At 38.0% G+C, this 20,854-nt stretch overlaps 1 protein-coding gene across 9 annotated transcripts in view; it reads left to right on the forward strand.

Annotated features, from left to right (window-relative positions):
• Window positions 1–20,854, forward strand: part of LOC140675071 (discoidin domain-containing receptor 2) — a 141,588-nt gene that overhangs the window by 78,361 nt on the left and 42,373 nt on the right. For all 9 annotated transcript variants that reach the window (XM_072909103.1, XM_072909172.1, XM_072909156.1 and 6 more), the window contains 3 exons: window positions 4,058–4,289; window positions 16,821–16,968; window positions 17,779–18,083. In XM_072909103.1, the coding sequence (XP_072765204.1) occupies window positions 4,058–4,289; window positions 16,821–16,968; window positions 17,779–18,083 (685 nt within the window). The remainder of the gene's footprint in view (window positions 1–4,057; window positions 4,290–16,820; window positions 16,969–17,778; window positions 18,084–20,854) is intronic.

Here is a 20,854-nt window from a genome sequence, read left to right on the forward strand (position 1 = left end):
TACGCGAGATATCCAATTAAAATATTTTAATGTAATTAACTAGTGCGTAACGTGCAGAATTTCTTTTATAGGTGACTATATGTCGAAGATCGTCGTCCTTCGTCGTGTTATGTGCATTAAGTTGAAAAATAACTCTTCGTTTCTCCATCACGATCATTCAATCCGTAACGATAACGCGTGATAAAAATTCCGCCGCGTGACAGATTCAATTTTCCCGTGACCGACAACGTCGCCGTCGAAACGGTAATAACGGCGAGTCTTTTTTTTTTCACTGCGAAATTAAATTCTGACCGCGGTTGACGGGACGGGTGCTGCTATTGTCGTACGAAATCGCGCGCGAATTATTTTCCATCTTTTTCGATCGATCGTCGTCGTCCTCCGCCACTCGCCGCCGGCGCGGCGCGACGAGATGTCCGTCAATCTTGCCGATCGATGGTTTGCATAATGCAAACGGCACGTTAACGCGTGCGGAGAGCGAGCAGTCTCGCTGTCACGTGCCCGTTAATTCCGGCGAATGCCGGAGAATCGGACGCGAGGCGGTTGACGCAATGGAAAATTTAAGTTTGCCACGCCGCCCTTCTCTCGCCTCGCTCGATTTAATGCCATTCGTCCGTGTCAGTCGTGCGGAGCGGACGACATGGAGTTCTTCGGTGCTTCGGCGTCGTGTCCCATCGTCGGGGGAACGATTATACCGGATCGTCTTTTTTGGGGAACGCATGAGGACCACACACTTCGATTCTTCCTCTTGCCTCGCGCCACTCTTGGAAAGTTATTATAAATAGAACTTGTATGCGAGAGAGCGCCGGTATTTTGAACACCATCGCGAATTTTTGACAATATAAAAGAAATAACGCGCGAAGTGAGATATTGTGTTTTTGTAGAAGCAAATTCGCGTTTGCATACATTTACATTTAGTTTAGATAGCGAAACTTTGTAATTTGGCATGGAATTTCTATTAAAAAATCATATTTTTGCCGAGAGGTTAAAATATTTATTTCGAAATGTATCCTTGCATTATATTTTCATATATACATATGTACAATGTTTTTTTATAATGCATTATAATACATTAAAAAACTATTCATTTTTGTATAAAATATAGTGATATAATAGCAATATACATATAATTATTATTTTATATCATTTTATAATGCAAACTCATTTGTTTATTTTCCTTAATGATATGCATCCTTAATAATATGCATCATTATCAAGCGATATTCTATATTATATTATATTCAACATCGTTGAATACATTTTCAAACTCACGTTACGCAATCTCAGTCCGATCGGATAATATCGCTAATATCGTCGATATAGTACTAGAATGAAAATTAAAATTCATTCCAACAGCTTTTTATATAAATAATTATTTACCAATATTTATTAAAAACTCGCGGAACATCATTTTCTCTATAAATATTTATCGAAAATATTCGTTGAGCATTCCATAAATAAAACTTTTTCCAAATCGCATCTGTTATAATTATAACTCTTTTAGATCGTTCAAAGTTAGTTTTTCCTACTAAAATTTTAATAAAAAAATTATATTTACCTTTCTGCATTGTGTGTTAATGATATTCGATATACGTGCTTGTTCAAAAATTTATAAATTGAAATATGTTGGCATTCGTGTAGTCTTATTATGTTAAAAACAAACGATAGAGAGCTTATAGAAGCTTGCGACTTGTCATTGCCCCATCTTCAGCTACCATTGCATCCGGTACGAGCCGGTTGTTGACGATAAAGAGGTGCGCTTTCGCCACGCAGATTGTAAATCTCGCGAAAGCAGCTATGGCTATTATAACGACGATCAGGCAGACGCGCAGTTATTGAGAATGCAGTCGCGTTATCATGCTCCGCTAATGACGAACGCAAGGCACGATTATTAGCACCTTGTGGATAATCCGCGACGCAATTTCTCGATGTGAGCACCGTAAACAGCTCTATTTATATACCTCATTATCGAGAAAGATTATTATAATCATCTCGCGCACTCACCGTTTTATTATAATTTGTACCTCATTTTATATAACAGCAAAAAAAGGCTCCTGTACAACACAGACACGTCCCTTCATCGGCGTAATATTACAAATTGTTATCTTTCTTATACGTTGAAATATATTTCGGCGCTCTTTGCGCCGAGTCTGCGAGATTGTTACTGCACAGCGATTCCTAATCTGCAATTTGAGAAGAATACACTTACCCGTATATAACTATACCGGTACTCTCGACGTATAACGCCGAAAAGGAGCACTCTTAGTCGAGCATTTAAACGGTCCACGCAATTAGGGAAGGCGCTTCGCGCTTCATGTTTTATTCATGCTGGCCCCGGCACAGAGCTCTCCTTGCCTTGCTTTCGACCCTTCGAAGATTAAAACCGAAGCACGGAGCGCGCACAGCTTGAACGTATAAATGGCTGCACGTATCCCCGTCCGACCCGTATCACCCACGCGAGATGATACGTGGTCACTCGCGAATCTACAATTTCCCGCCTATATGTAAATTCCACGACTATCGGGCCGGACTTTGGAAATCTCGATAAGCTTTCGGATTTTCGATGATCTCGAGAGAACGAACGGCAAGTCGGAAAGCCCATTCATTTCGTTTGCGACTATTCATCACTTCTCCTTCTCTCTCGCCTTCTCCAGCAATATTAACGTATAGTATATCCTATAAATTTTGAATTTCATAATACATTATTAATTATATAATATCTCTGATAAAGTAACATTATTTTCATAATCTTTATATAAATTTTCTACAAACATTATTTTTACGAATTTTTACGAATGCGCGTTTTCGCCTGAGAAAAAAGAGAGTACAAAAAATTCGAAATATCTTTTTATTCTAATTCCAAATCTTCCAAGCTTCATTAAAATGCAATTCGGATTCACGTCGTGTACGCAGTATGGCGTCAGCAAAATAACATTCGAAAGAGAGAGAGAGAGAGAGAGAGAGAGAGAGAGAGAGAGAGAGAGAGAGAGAGCACGAAATCTCCGAGTTCTCGCACACGTAAATGCGATAATATCGGAATTCGGTGCGAGGACTTCAATGGTCGACCGCGCGTCGGTGATCTTCAGATAGCGTAAGATGGACGGTGCTGGCGAGGAACTAACTCGATACTTTCACATCTAATTAGATCGTTACTTTTATGAGCGAACCGAACCAAAAATGTACAACGGCTGCTCGGAATTTGATGGCATTTTAAATCGATGATTGGGAAGCACATTGCTAAGAATACGAATCGTATAATTTGAATAAACGTCTCTTAAATAGTAGCTTATAACTGCTTGAGGGTTTAATCAAATTTTTTTATAATTTTAAAATTTTAAATAAACACGTAAAGGTTACAAAAAATAATAAACAGTATTACGCAGGAGATTTATATATAGTTTGAATATCACATAAATCTGGTGATTTTAAAAATAAAATAAATAAATTAAATACAATTGAAATATTTATTTTGTTTTAGATAACAATAGGATATAAAATACCATTTGAATATATTACTTCATCTTTTTTTATTCATTTTTTTTTATTTTTAAAAAATTTTTCATCTTTGTAAATGTCCTACATTGCTCTAGTCTATCACGCAGGTTTTGTATTGCTATTTGCACCATATTGTCTGATATAGCTCTAATTTGTTCCCGTAGGTATATTGACCTTGAGTTCGTTAATGTACAAAAACAATTAAAGCTATATCAGATAACATAGTGCAAACAGCGATGCGAAACTTGCGTGATAAACTAGAACAATGTAGAATAAATGAGAAGGACATCTGACGAATATAAAAATTTTTCAAAATAAAAAAAAATAAGTTTAATAAAGTAATATATTGAAATAACATTCTATAGCCTATTGTTATCCTATTAACAAAAAATAAATATTTAAGTTATATTTCATTTTGAAAATCATTAGATTTCCGTGATTCATCCTATATATTCAAGAATATATACACACATATTTATAAAAATTTTCTTCTTAAAGCAGCTACTAAAGCAAATTAATGTAAGTTAATTCTCAATACTCTATTATTTTGATATCTTTGTTATAGATTGAAATCGGAGAACCTTGGTGGCGCTTGGTGTCCTAAGGACCAAATAACTAAGGAAGCTCGAGAATGGTTAGAGATCGACCTTCATTCGATCCACTTGATCACGGGCACCGCTACTCAAGGCCGTTTCGGGAATGGCGTGGGTGTTGAATTCGCAGAGGCATATCTGCTCGAGTACTGGAGGCCGCGACTGGGCAAATGGGTTCGATATAGAGACATCAAAGGAGAGGAGGTGAGCGCCTTAACTTAATTAAAGATTCTCTATCGTAGCGCTAGATTACTAGTCTGTATAGAGCTAGAACACTGCCACGTTGTTCGGCATTTTCTGAACCAAGTTATTAAGTCCGATTGGATTCTCTATTACCTGCTTATTACTCTAATGTTTAATTCAATACTAAATAATTAAAATAGGAAAATTATACTAATAGTTCTTTTGCCTTAGTTATAAATTTGTGCTTCATGCATGCATATATTGCACTTTTTTAATCTCATTTTAAATTAATATGTATCGTTTAATTATATATTTTTTATGCATATTCTACAACATATATACAAAAAATATTTATAGGGAAGAGAGAGAGAGAGAGAGAGAGAGAGAGAGAGAGAGAGAGAGAGAGAGAGAGAGAGAATAAGAATCCTATTAATTTAAAGATTTTTCTTCAATTTTTTTGCACAGTCTTATACGAGAAATTGAAAGGCGAAATATTGTAATACAAAAAAAGTAACGTGTTTCTTAAAAACTGACAAAACGTTACAATGAACACGGTCCATTTTGACAAAGCTCGTGTTTTATATCATGATGCCGGCTTTGATTCGCGCGTTTACCGGCGCGAATTGATACTGCAGCTGCCGGTTGCAGCGCAACGGTCGAAATAGGCCCGGTCTCGAGCCATTGACCCGAAATAATCGCTGCTCCAACTAAGGTGTCGAGATCGTTATTCCGCTATATCCGGACAGGGCAGCGCGTTCCGTTCAAACGCAGAAGCTTTAGGGCAGCGTGCCTGCGCGAAACAAGCGCGACTTCAAAGTGTTCGGTCGACGATCAAGAATCGATTGCGGGATTATCCTTGTTCGAAATGTAAGCCGCTTATCGCGAATCCGTAAGCTAATTTCGTACCGTCGGTGCGCGCGTTACTTTGTCGAAACCCGGCCCGTGCACCAGCAGTACTACCGCCTCGAGCCTTCGGCTTGTCTACTCGCGAGGGCGAATCCGTTGCGCGAGTCTCTCTCTCTTTCTCTCTCTCTCTCTCTCTCTCTCTCTCTCTCTCTCTCTCTCTCTCTCTCTCTCTCTCGACAACTAACGGCGAAGCCTGTGTTGAAGTATTAGCGGGAGCAGCTGCGGTGAGCGGAACGAGTTCGTGATGGACGCCGTAAAGTTAGGATACCCTGCATTACGTGTAGTATGCATTAGCGGCGGTATATTCCGTTCATATCTATAACAACGAACCGCGATCGATGCGCTTACTAACCGCGCTTAGGGCATTTTCCAGATTGGACCTTTCGCAAATGTAAAGACCCCTAAAGCTTAACTACAGTTCTAACAAGCTTTTGATATTAACAAAAAGGATTTATCTCATTGGGAAATACTGCTTTACGACAGAAATATTTTCCTCTTAATTCGAAACCGATTCTTTCTTTCATCAAATAAACGCTTTCGGAAAAAGAGATCTGTAGATAGTGTTTTCAAAGGACTTTGAACACCCCGTGTACACTCGTGTTCAAAGTTCAAACAGATCAACCGGACTCGCTCGTAGTAGATTCTGTTCACATGATGGCGACTGCAAACATCAAATGGGGCCCCGATATCGTTTACCTTTGAGGGAGCCGCACACCGCGAGCATCGCCAACGGCGACGGGACACGTTCCCGGTGAACTTAACGTCGTCTACCATCATCGTCGATCCAATGTTTATGGACCACGTTGCCGTCGCTATTACGACACTTTAAGCCTCGTTCACTGGCGCGTCCCCTCGGGCGCGATTCCGAGCGCAACATTCTCCCCACTCATTAATGCACCGATGATCCCCGGTCTCGCTTTACGGCGCTAAGAAGAGACGATACACGTCTCCTGAAAGGCGAGACGAAAAACCTCGCCTAACCGCTAGGTAAATTGGCCATCCGATCGGCCGTCTCTCTACATCCGCCCGTCCGGTTACGATCTTATTAATATTGATGGACCATCCGCGCCGGCGCTAATGCACCGGGGGACCGCGCGACTTCGTCGTATCCCCTCGCCCCTTCGTCGGCGAGAAGGCACCTCGCGTGTCGCGCGATTAACTTCATGATTATTCAGTACTTTATGATTATCCCGCTCGGCTTTCTGCCTCAGAAGCAACCCTCCTGGAAATATATTCGGTCAACAATTTGGTCGAAATTTCATGATTATTTAATTTTAATTAACAAACTGGTTTACGCTGTGCGCACGTTCAATTATAACGATTAATAACTAATGTATTTTTTGGTTTTAATCAACAGAAAAAAAGATGGTTTCTACACCTTTTTTAATACCGGTTTTTTATCAAACAAAAAATTAATATCTTTTGCCTATGCATATTAATGATTAAGTATCTCGAAAATGTGCAAACAACAGAAAAACGATCAAAAACATTGACTTAAACGCATGATTAATAGCTACGCAATTGAACAGGTGCTAACATGACGTGATCTAAAATTCCACCCCGAGATACAGTTCCTGGAGCGTGTGACATATCCCGGCTCATCACTATTCATTGCCTTATTATCAACCTAGCGTATGTAATCCTTTTGGAACGCGTTCACACGTAAGGAGTTGCTCGTGTGTAAAATTCCGCGACGCGGTTAGCAATCAGGGAAAAAAACGACGATGACGCTGATCGAACATTTCAGTATTGTATCGATTTGTCTCTTTCGAGAGACCAGCTATTCGTTATCGATCGAATGTGTCTCTGTATCTGGCGTCCGATTACTATCTTGTTAATATTGATAGCCAGCTTGCGTCGGCGCTAATGCACCGAAGGATTCTGCATCTCTGTCGTACATGCTGAAGATGATGTCTATCGTCATCGGTGCTCAACCGCGTAATTTCATGCAAACGCTGTATAGTCCCTTCGATATCATGATTATTCACCGCTTTATCGCTAAACATAATTCAATTACTAATCTTGATGCATTTTTTCTATGAACGGAATCCATTAACGCGATTAAACATTGATTTGAGATTTCTCTCTAAAAAACTGACTAAAAAAATAGAATTAAAAACAAACAATAAAAGCTTTACTAATAAAAAAAAAAATAATACTAATACGAGATAAAAATATATACATATGCAACGTTTGTACATCCGCTTTTCGCTCCTTAAGCCGATCTGTATTAAAATAGAATTAACTTGTTAACTAAAAAATTCAAATGCTTTTACCAATTTTGTTGTAAGTGAAATATTGTTGCAGTCTAATAATTGTGATGAAAGATAAAAAAACACTTTAATAAATTATAATTTATGCATAAATATAAATAATATTCGACATTGCTTTAATTTAAAATAATATGTATATATATATATATATATATATATATATATATATATATATATATGTATATATCAGCAAATATTTATTAATAATTTCTTTAATAAAATTGAAAAGAAATATTTTTTCTTTGAAGATAAACGTGAAATGGTTATGTAGAGAAATCCGATTAATTATTGTACGAGGAAATAAGATTAACTTGGCAGACGTTCGTAGAAGGAAGCGAAATTTTTGCTTCCGCAGCAAATATACCTGAGACAGCAAATATTCTCTTTCGCGTACCATGCTGCGGGAAATTTTTCCAGGGTTTCACGGAGATACCCGGACGAGAGAAGAAAAACGAAGACTCGTGCGCTAAGCCTGGCGATAAGAAACCATGAGGTCCTTAACAGTTTCGAGAACAAAAGAGGAGCTCTAATCTTTTTTTCCGAAGTACGCAGTTGTGCGTGTGTAAGGTGCATCGCGCGCACACTGACGATAAAATGATGCGCGAATAGAAAGAATAGTAATAATAATTGTGACGAAAAGGAGACGAAAAGACGCAGGCATTGCAGCTTCAAAAGACCGCCAGAGGTAATTAAAGCTCGAGGCGCGATCTTTCTCTCTTTCTCTCTCCCTCTCTCTTTTTCATCTTTCATCCCTCCTCGTGCGCGCACTATCGCGCGAAGAAAGAGAGAAACACTTTCTAACTCTCCTTCCGCCGAGCGGCTGCAACGCTCGTCTCAATAATAAATACCCCACGTCAAAAACCGACCCCACTTCTCATTAGTCTACGCCGCACGGCATGCTTCCATCGACCGTGCTCCATCGACGGACGGGAGATTAAATAGATTTTCTTGGAATCTCCGGCGTAGTAAATTTGCTCAAGTGCAGCTTGCGCAGTTCGTAGCCTGCAGGAAATGATACGTTCCGCGTGGAGAAGTTTTCTCGAAACGATAATATTTTTTTCTCACTCAACTTTTCAGTTTTTTAACGAATACAGATACATTCTCTGTCATCGAAATATGATGGTTATTAACACAATTAAACAGGACGTATTAAAAAAAAAAAGTTTGAAAATAATAGAATTCTATTCTATTCTATGGAAAAATCGAGACATGTATATATGCTTGTAATAATTTACCTTTTGCGAAGTGTAGCCATATAATTGCGAGAATGTATTTTCTACTGTCAAAGCTCAAAATATAAGTAATCTCAAATAGCTTTAATGTATTATTATGCAGGTTCTTAATATGTGAGGAAAACAAATAATTATAGAAAAAAAGTAATTATAGCTAAAATTTTTGCAGCATAATGTGATCTAATAACAAAGAGAATAAAGAGAAATAAGAATAAGATACATGTTTCAAAACTATAAATTTTTTGTGTACGAAGGAGTACGCATTTTTTTAATAAGATAATTATCTTTATTAAGATAATTGTTTTATATATGCAAGCTTTCTCTTTCATATTGCCTAGATAATGTCTTATCTTAATTTCCCGACAACATCCGTAATTATAATAATTTTCCAAATTTACATTATCTCGAGTATATTGCCGCTAAACTTTATTTTGAAAATCTTAATCACTTTTTTAGTACTAGTTACACATTTTCATGTTTATATGTGCGCTATAGTACCTTTAATCAGCACATCAAAGTCCATCCTTTGAGTTGCAAACATTGTTAACAAACATTGGCCGAAAACGGTTTGTGGATTTCGATTGCAAACAGGTGAAATATATTCTCTATACGAATTGTATATTACAATGCATTCGCATTTTCCAAAGCGATCCGTTCGAAACATCAGTCGTTTATATAAAAAATATATAATTAAAAAATAGGTATACGCAATTTATATATTTTTATTGTCAAGAAAGCATGATCATAAAAAAACAGTTATTCTCAGTTGTAATAAAATACAAATGTAATCTTTTAAAAAACGATGCTGTAGGAAAAGATAAAAGCAGGAAACCTTGTCTATTACAAAGAAGACAATATATGAATATCTTTTATTCCCCGTGGACCACTGGACTACGCTAGAAACTGAAAGAACATCTACAAATTGACCGTATTCACGTTGTTAAACGCGTTCATGTCCACAAATATATATCTTGTCTCTTGTCTCGGACGAGAAGCAGAAAGCATGAAGTATTTACTTGTCGACTTATCGGGAAATTGCTTGGAAATAACTAGTCATTCATGTTGAAAAAATTTTAACGATGTGTTTATCAAGAATGTGTCGCGCAACCGATATTTGCAGGTTTATACTACACTTAAGATATAAACAAACTCGCGAAAAGTGCTTACGTCGGAACATCGAAAATGTCTCATTTACTTCTTCCACCGCAGCCATAGTTTTTAATGAGCGCCACTGTACTTCGCAGTCCGCTTCCGAAGCTTTTTCTACCTTTTAGCTTGTTATCTTGTTTAGTGCGACGCAAGCAGTTAAGAAGAGACGTATTACTTTTAATAGGTGTCACAAGTTAAAAGCATATTCGAGATGTCGGAATAATGTAACGGCGACAAATCACTTTGGCATGGATATAAAAAAAAACTATATTCGCGGAATTAACTGAAAATGTCAACGTATATTACACGTTTCTCGATTGGAGTGAAATAAAATACAATATTACGGACAAAAAGTATATGAGCGACGCGTATCGTATCGTTTTATTTATACAATTTCTCTTTCATATAAAATGATTAAAATCTTCGAAACAACACTCGTAAAAGGTACGGTTAATCAGAGCGGGCTCCCATTTAACATTCAAAGAAGCGACATATCGGTATTTGCCATCAGTTTTGAAACGGCTCTTAATCACGGCTCTCGGCAGAGTACAATGACCCGCGGCAACTGACATGTCACCCTCTTTTTCCACAGATTTTAACAACGCAGAGTGTTCTATACGTTACATTTTAAAATGACACTTAATCACGGAAGTTCATGCAGTAAACGCGAATACCACCGACACGAATAACGCTTTTCTAGTTGGCTATCGATAAAGCGGATAATATCGATTCCCGCGTATAACAATGTATACAAAATTGTATTCAATTTGCTATAATATTTCAAAGTGTCATACTGTCGTCCCATTATTAACTGTAAACATTAAAATTTTCAAAAAGAATCTAAATACTTAAAATTTTTTAATTCAATGAATCTAGAAATTTGATCTGCAAAAAATTCAATAATACGTATTATCACCCTATAATTGTATGATAAATACGTTTAAATACGTTTTCACCAAGCAAGAATCAATTATCTATAAAATTTATATAATAATTAATAAAATTTATATAATTAAAAATGACTTTGGAATAACTTTTGCAAAAGTAATGATGGATGATTATGGAAATGCTCCTCGTGAACAGAAGACAGGTTTAGCTTCTTGATCCATTATTATTCCTTCCGATGGGACGAGGCGGACTCCGTCGGCTTTCCTCCCCATGAGTTTAAGCGGGAGAATTCCGTACGGAAATCCGATAATTGTCAGGGGATAAGTGCGCAAGCGGGGTGCGTGAGGAGACGGATGCGTGCGTGCCGAGCGGGCGGACACGCAAGCGACTCGCTCGCGTTGATTCCCGGACGATGCCGGTTCCGCCTAAATCACACACTGTTTCCAGGTAGCCGCGACGGCGGGGGTGGGGTGGAGGACGGGGGAAAAAATAAAGGAAACAACACGGTGCGATATTGCCGTCACTATGATGTCGGTTGTAATGTTGCACGCACAGGAAGCCGGGGACATTAGGGAAACGCGTCCGCGGGATAATTCACCGGCGTCACGACACGCGCGTGCGTGCCCGACGCTCCGCAGTGTGTATAATTGCAATTGTAAGTGTAACCTGTGCGAGAGCGATAGCTTTAGTCGTTGGTACGAGATACGCCTACGCGCCGGATCAACAGCGAACTGCGATATGTCCCGCGAACGCGATATCGCGTAATAATTCGCATCGCGATAACGGTGTGCATTAACGTTACGCTTTTATTGCATATCGAGATCGACAGATGTAATAATAGATAAAAATCGACGCGGATTTTTCAAAAATTGTATGATAGAACATTCGCGATAGTAAATTGCAATCTCAATAAAAAAAACAACAGCGATTATAATGAGATTTATCTGAAATATCCTCATATTTTGATTATATTCTTAATTCGAAGATAGTTCTGACATGAAGAATATTTCTCATAAAAATATTGTGTGATCAAAAGGTAATAATTAAAAGCTTTATATATTTTGTATATTTTTCGTAAAATTAATTTATGGATCTCTCGTATTATTTTTTATAATAGTAAATTTTCTAGCATGCAAAGGACAGAAAATTTATAACAAAAAATATAAAGAAAATGCAAAAGAATATCTTTCCAATAACCGCGAATGAAAAATTTTTGTCTCTGTTTGAAGAAACCGAATTGAGTTGCCTTCAAGCAACATACGTTTTTGATCAAACGAATATTTTCTGTGGATAAAAGGCCGATGGAAGCGGAATAGCAGAACCATAATCGGTAATAGATAGAGGATGACCTAAAAATATCGGCCCATCGACGAACAAAATTCCAATAGCGTCATTCAAGAGAAGTGCATGAAAATATTCACGGAGGCAGCCACCGTCACGACATGCATGCGCTAACGCAATAAATTCGTTTTATGCGACGCTTCGACAGGCAAAAAACGAATACGGACATAAGTTATGAACACTTCAAAATCGCGCACGAGAAAGAAGATCACGGTTCGCTTGGCTCACCAAATTTTTTCGTCAACCTCTTTCCGTCCTCCAAAACCATAACAGAACAAGAGCGAACATTTGCGAAATTGATGTAAAAAGTTATATAGCGTGCTGTGAAAAAAGTATTTAAAAAATAATTAAAGAGTATAAGAGAAAACTTAAAAATTAAAACTTAAAATTTATTCAAATGAGATACAGAGAAGAAGAGAAAGAGGGAAAGAAAGATGTTATTATTAGGGAACACAGAGATTAAAGATTTAATAAATGAAGAATATCTTTTGCGAAAATATTAATTCGGTGAAACTTTCGGTGAATTTTAATAAATATTCCAAATTATCATCATCATCCAAATGATGTCTTTACTCCATTTTTAAATCGCTCTAAAATATAATTGTTTAAATATCGAATATACGTAAAAATATGAAAACCTGAAACCTGAAAAATGGGGCTAATCTTACGTTTCAATATCAATCGCGATAAAGCCTCGCAAAAGGCGACTCATCCTCTAAATGGCTTCTGAATTTAGAAAGTTTATAACCGCATCTAGCATCCTTGAAATGCATTTCGATCGTGACGTTGTCGGAGATGCATATTTACGAGATACACTTCCGCCGTAAACTGCGCATGCAGCTATTACGATTTGAAGAAGCCGTCACGATAAAGTTCCATCGAGCTGCTGCATCTCCTTGACTCTTTTACATTGTGCACATCCCTTTCCACCGTCGTGCACTCGGTCCTGTCTCGAGAAAGTGCCAGCTGCATAATTTTGCAACCCCGGAGCAACGCGATAGATGTGTAAGAGCCGACAGATGTCCCATCTCGTGCTCGGTCACGTCGTCCGGTTGTCATTCGTTTGCAAAATGAGGCTCACTATTTTCATTTTCTGTTCCGTCAACGTTCCTTAATTCTGACATCGAAACATCTTACGTTCCGTCTAACTGCATGTTCTCAAATGTACACATTTTTCAACGATTCCGCAGCACGTTTTATCAACATGTGTCGAATATCGATATTTTTTAAAAATATTTTTACATTTTTTTATTATATATAAAATAATAAAATTATATTTTATTTTATGTAAGAAAGACACGTTATTATACCAATTTGTAGAAATTTGTACGAATTATTGCCTATAACTTTATGATAACACAAGGTAATGTTAAGTGTGTATATTTTCCATGCGATCAGAGTCTCGAACATTATCTAAGACCATTATAGGTCAATACTACCTGTAATGGTTCTTCGCTTAACACTTGACCCTCAATGGGCACGTAGCAGCAGAAAGCACGCAGACACGCAAAAGTAAAATAGAAAAAGTAAAAAATTACGCTGGAAAGGTACGTAAAGTAGTATCTTATCGTATCTTACAACGATAAAATGTTGTCTAATTTCGAAACCTCTTTCTAGTAAATGGGATAACAAACAGTAATAACTGTCTATCTCACATGTTCATATACAACGCTTTAAATAATATATGTATGCATATCATATATGATGCACTGCAATGATTCATTTATACATTGTGCATTTGTGTAATGACGCCAAAATGAAATGCATTTAATTCAACGATTTACATATGATGATTAGATGATTAATAGCTCATGAAAATGGTAATTACGTTCATGAATCAACAATCTAATGCAAATTAATAATATGACATAAATCGAAAATGATGGATATTATACATTTAATATTACAAGCATTGTAATCAAGTTTGACGCAGACTAGTTAATTTTACCGATTTGGAACATTACTAAAACATGTGAAATATATTAAATAATATAAGATAATAAAGTAATATAAAAGATTTCATTAAATTTATTAATATTAATAAATCTAATTCTTATGTATGCATATGAGATACATGCAAAAAGATAAAAAGATATATTTATTAGTATATCTCTAAATATAAATAATATTTTTAATTTATATTCTAATCAAAGATATGCTTATTGGTATATTTTTTACTTAAAAATGTCTTCAATTTTTTGTATTTTGAACTTGCTCTTATTCATATAGTTGCTAACTTTGATACGTTATCAAACTATCGTAAAGACAAATATGTATACGGACATTTATTGCACTCTGTAAACACAAATGTATAAGACAGTTAACTATCGGAAATGCAAGATCTTGTTGCTACGCCGTTGTGAGAACTGGCAGTAACATAACGCGCAGTTGAAATGGGTCCCTGGTTGCCATGAAATGAGGAAGAATCGACCCCCGGATAGAGGGAAAGGAAGGTTTTTCACCCAGGGTGCAGTAAGCTATCCGTTGGTAAGGAGGTAAGGGCTCGCCTTGGGGAATACTTTCGAAGTGTCTGTTTCTGGAAGGAGAGTACGGTAGCGCGCGAGTCTGCCGAGTGGAAACAAGGGTTGCCGGTAGAAAGTTGTGAAACACTTTTACGCCTTGGTAGCGGTAATTGAACTTTGCTATGTGTTCGAATAGCGTTCTCAAAAAATTGCGAAACTGTAACACCGCAATTTGGAGAATAGCGAGCGTGAGGTGACCGTGAAGAAGAGTGAAAATAGAAAGTAAACTGCAAAATTCTCAATATGCAAACGAGATGAAAAGAGATCAGCTACTGGCGGAGGAGGAACGTAGTATCTAACGATATTATATACGAACGGCCCAAAGGATCATGATCAATGATACCTGCACGTAGAGTCCCGAAGAGCGTAGCAGACACGCCGAGAGTAGTATAGTAGTTGAGGTCAGCGCATGGGTACACTGAAAAGTGGTGGGAAGGTGGCTAAAGGCATAAAACGTATGTTAGGCCACGGGACGTGCACAGAATGCGTCGCACCTGCCACAAAATGCTTTGTCACGCGATTGTGTAGCGAAACCGCCGTCGCACATCCACACGCTTATAAAGGTTTAGTGGACAACGATACACGCCATTTACGTTTTCCTTAAGAGAAAACACGCGTTATATCTGTCTATACAATATATGAGATGTATTCAAAGTCATATATATTTTTTCTATTTTTTTCTTTTCTATTTATTTTACAAAAAATTAACTGAATTACCGTTATTCGTAATATTTCAATTTTTAATATTATATCTTTAATATTATACCTTTCTAATCCAGCTCAAAATTAAATTTTGGTTAAAGTACACTTGATTTTTACAACTGACTTCTTATTATACATCGTTATATATAAATTTATATAATTTAATTTTCAGTATTAAATAACTCGAGATAATTAATCTTACCGTCAGACTCGCGAAGAAACATCATCTTTGAGTCTATCGGAGAGCCTGTAATTATAGGAGAGAAAGCACACAACTTCCGATACACCCCGTATAATGTGTACCATCCAGCTTGCTATGTGTTCGCGTCACGTATACCTATGTACATAAGCGTACCTGGCTATCTACTCACCATGGGCAACGCGCCACTTCGCGTGATCCCGTGGGACCGTGCCACCCGCCCGCACGTCCCGCGCCCTCTGTACACGGTACACACCACCCTACACACCGCCGTCGGATAAACCGCTTATTTTATTCATAAACCCACAACGCGTGGAATCAATATTGCACCGTCGCCCCTGCCCGCTCAAGGAGAGAGAGACGTCGTCAACGACGGCAACACGTTCGCCGCCTCGACCGGGATCAGGGAATGCGGACGTTTAACTCAACCCTCTCTCGCTTTCCGTCACCCTCCTGCCTACGCCTGCCGCGAACCCTTCGTCCCATATATATATATATATATATATATATCTCTCTTTCTCCTTCTCCTTCCCTTTATGCGTCTCTGTCGGAACGTGTCTAACGCGGTGGAATGTAGAGTGAAATTAGTCCTTAGCCCCCGTCTGATCCCGTGGAACGCGATGTCCATTCTATGACAGGACGTATCCAAGAGAGGGGGGGCGAGAAAGGGGAACCGACGGTATTTCGCGCTGCTGAAACGCAGGCATTGTCCGAACGATATAAATGTCAACAACTACTGTCAGACAATCGCGACATTCCAAACGGGATATAAAGTAACGCGTCGGATGCTTTTTCCGATCTGCCAGGCTAGCTGATTGATATATGCGACGACGGTATACGATTTCACGAAGGATGTCAAAAATTCGTTAACATACCGAAATCTGCGACATGATGGCAATATTTCGATCGCAATAAATAACTGTCGTATAATTTGTCAATAATGTAAACTTTTTTCTTTCACGTATACATAAAATAACAGGTTAAAGTTATACAGTTATCAGCTCGGAGGCAAATGTACGGTTACGTTAAAAATTATCTCGATAAAGTTTTGTCTTAAAAATCTTATTTCGAAAATTAATGCACTGTAAAAATTCACTGTTTTATATTCACAAGTCATTCGTATGTCTCGTCAGCATCGGTATCGTTCGATACGGTAATACAAAAAGCACGATAAAAAGAGAAACGGCGCACGTGCCCAAATATCCCCCGAGGTTAATGTAATGCCGCTGAAAGAGAGCTAATGAGACTCGCAACCGAGCGGTCTGGTAAAGCTCAAACGCCATGCCGGACCGAAAACTGAAATTGTCCTATACTTGAACCGGCGCTTTCTGTGCTTTCAGGTAATAACGGGTAACACGAACACATATTTGGAGTCCAAGCACGAGCTGCAGCCGCCTCTGTGGGCGAGCAAGATCCGTTTTCTGCCCTACAGCTATCACAGGCGGACGGTTTGCATGCGGGTCGAGCTCTACGGGTGTTACTGGAGCGGTAAGCTGTTTGCACTCGCCAATTTTCGTGAAACTTGCCCCGAACCGGTACACCCGACGGACTGTCCATTAACCCTGATACCGGCTGCGGCCAGAGCAAATTTGCTTTTCAAAATCTTGCTCGTATAATTCCGTTTTCACCCGGGAATCGAATTAGCTACGGGCGTCGAATAGATGTTCTCAATGCCGGAAATATGATAAATCATTAGCGCGCATGTTGAACTATTATCATTCAAGCGTGCTCGTATGAGCATTTTGTTTTGCTAACAGTTTAAATAAATATATGATATATAGAGTAAGAGTAAATGATCTAAAGTACAAGTTGTGTGTGAAGTGAAGATAAAATTGATTTTTTATTTCTTACATATTCACAATTCGCTTCGTGTAAACAATAAGCGCAAAAAGTATAACTTATTGTATTAGATATATTTTTTATATTCAGCAAATGATTAATTCCGTAATCTCTAATTCATTTAAAAAAACAACAATTTTAATTTATATTTACACAATATATTGCACAATTAAATATTAAAAGATTATTCAAACATTTTACACATACACATCTATACTCGTTACATATCCACTGTCTATTGATATAAAATTTATATGTTTACTTTTTTTTACACACACACACACACACACACACACACACACACCCTCAATTTTATATATAATATATACATAAAACTTCTTTATATATTGATACTAAATTATTAAAATACTCGCGTAACTTTCTCTCGAACAAATCGAAGACAGTATATCGCCATTGATAAAAGGGTCAACAACGTATTTTAACTTTTTTCTTCTACAGACGGCGTGGTATCCTACTCGATGCCCCAAGGTGATAAAAGGGGCAACGGATGGGAATTCTTCGACGCGACCTACGATGGACACTGGGACGGCGAGTTGCGCCGTGGTCTGGGTCAGCTGACGGATGGCAAAACAGGACCTGATAATTTCAAAATGTACTACGATAACGATCGCGCCCAAGGCTGGGTTGGCTGGAGAAACGATAGCCGGAACCAGCCGGTCGAAATCAAGTTTGAGTTCGACAAAGTCAGAGAATTTTCCGCCGTCCATATCTTCTGCAATAACGAATTCACTAGAGGCGTCCAGGTTCGTATAACTAGATGATGTATTTAAATAGTTACATTGACTTTCTTGACAAAAATTAATTATCTTTACTTTTCAAGAATATAATTAAAATAGATAATAATTAAATAGACAAAAATTAAATAATATCGCAGAAAAACCGGACACCTACTAGTTATGTTACTTATTACATAGTGACATTTTTAATAATTGTTTTTAATAATACGTTGTTACGATTACGTAAAAGTATATGATGTATAAGTCCTTCCTATTAAAATATTACCGAATGCACGTATACGAGGTATATAAAAAAAAGTGCGCGCGAAAAGATCTCTTTCTCTTTCATCGATAAAATATTCTCCCCTTTAAACGTATGTCTATAATAGATTGAACCGTTCGTCATGATTCCGCGCGGATAACGATCAGGGGAAACCTAAAGAATCCAGGTGATCAGAACAGAGCACGCGCCGCTTCTATATCGAATTACTTTCCCCAACCCAGATTCCTCCGTGAACTCGTTGACGCCGAGGAATCGTTTACCTTCGCTTTAGCGACATTATTCCTTAGTCTCCGTCAGGAATGCGCAAGCAGCGTCGATCAACACGCTCGCCATCCACGGGTTCTTCGTGATCCTCTCCACCTTTTACCATCACCATCCGCCTAAGTCGCAGCATCTGGTCGGCAAGATGCACCCTCACCCCGCCTTCCCTTTCCCCTTCTCACCATCACGCTTGATTGAATATTCCACTCGACGCTTTATCAGGCAGACGCCCATTGAATATCAATACACCATGGAACAGCTATTCCGGCAGTTTGATATCTGCCACGGTCTCTGTGCACTGAGTCGACTATTAGCCGCGTTATTTCGCAAGGAATCTTGCGAATCCCAATGGGGAATTCATACACATGTTATTATGACATCCGTTGTTTAGTTGAAATTCAAGCACTGAAAACCTTGATATATTTGCGGGCACGATTTTAATATAATAGCAATTATGCAACTGTAATAAATTGCGTTACATTAAACGCACAAGACACGTAAAAGTTATTTACCGATTATAAATATCAACGTCAACATGATTCGCGCTGGATGTGGAATTTCTTCCGCGAAGCTTACACTCTTCATATCCGAGACATTTTATACCCCTGTTTCGTAATTTCAACTTTTATTCGCAAAACTAAAGGGAAAGCCGGAAAATTTGAGCAGAGATACTTGATGAAAGAAAAACAATTCCCGGATGCTTCTTGAGAGGCAGATGGGAAACTTTTCGCATCATTCGCCATATCCGTGATTCAGCGTTGTAGCCGCGGAAATGAGTTCGCGGGGGCGGCTTATAAAGAGAGATTCCTCGTGCTTACGCCGAGTTATGATTCGATCCATTGTGTAATTTCCGTTTGGCCACAAATCGCGACCACGCCGCGTCGTTCTACATAGATTTGATGACTTGATAGTATTATGATAGTCGACAATTTACATACAGAGTCGTATACTTTTATTTTATCAAAGCTATAATATACTTTTCTCATTACAATTTGAGTCTTGATATCTTGATTGTAATAAGAGATAGGAGGCAACAATACTTGAGATCCGAGAATTTAAGTAACGTCTATTATAATTAAGTGAAAGATTGCGAGTCGGAGCGTAAACGAGAAGAAAAGGGAAAGAAAATAGCAAAATGTATGTAGCACATAAATGTTCATCCTTTTTAATTACATATGTATTACACTGGCTATCTCATGACGTCATATTGAAAATATGGAAACTCGAGATCTTCAACGACACATGCCGCATATATTGCATGTTTCATCGTATCCGAAACAAATCCGCTTTAAACACGCGTGCATATTCTGTCATATGCTACAGTTCGTTTGAAGATTCGACGGCGCGTGCGGTGAAATATGTATAGGAGATTATTGAACGCGTTGCCAGAAACGGAAGCACCCGAATTTTGATCCGAACAAAATTGTTCCGAATAATTCTTTCGCGTTGAAATCACAGGGGACAGAAGAGATTATGTCGTATTACGTAGATATCTATATATCTGTTACTAATTTTTTATAACCGCGAAAAAACATATTTACTAATATACTTTATTAAAAAGAAAAAAAACAGTTATTAACAGCTGTCGAAATATCTCATTTAACCTAATTATTGTTTGTAAAAATATGATTAATTTTCGTAGAAGGAATAAACTTTGTTATTTCGATATAGATTCTTTTAACTCGAAAAATCACTACGTATTATGAGTAAAAAACTTATTAATCATTATATTAATATAATTGGATGCGAAAAAATAATAATTAATATTTCGCGAGTAAAACCGCGAACAAATGAATATTACGTAGGAAATATTATACCTATAGCATCGGTTGTAAATATCGAAACTGTGAATGAAAGTACTGACCCAGCATCCTAAACGGACTTTGTAGCGTTTCGAGTGCGTCGTTACAGATCCTTCAAATAGGAACGTGCTCCAGATAGTTTTGCGTTACTCGAAACGGTGAAACCGCTCGATGTTTTTCGGGCCATCGGTATCCGGTTGTAGCAGTGGTATTCGCAGAACACACGATTGCCGGGAAAATCGAAAAATTTTGGCGCCGGTCGAAAATCCACGAGCGTGTACTCATGCGTGCATGCGTACGAGCGCGTTAGCAATCCGAATAGTGAATATCTCGCACAAAGCACAAATAAAGCCACGCGCGCGGGCGATCGCAGTATAAACGCGTAGGATAGGGTACGTATACTCTTTGATGCTGGGTTCAGTGATCACCCTTCCCAAACATGCTTCTCCCCC

The sequence above is a fragment of the Anoplolepis gracilipes genome, chromosome 2 (assembly GCF_047496725.1).
Source record: "Anoplolepis gracilipes chromosome 2, ASM4749672v1, whole genome shotgun sequence".
NCBI lineage: Eukaryota > Metazoa > Arthropoda > Insecta > Hymenoptera > Formicidae > Anoplolepis > Anoplolepis gracilipes.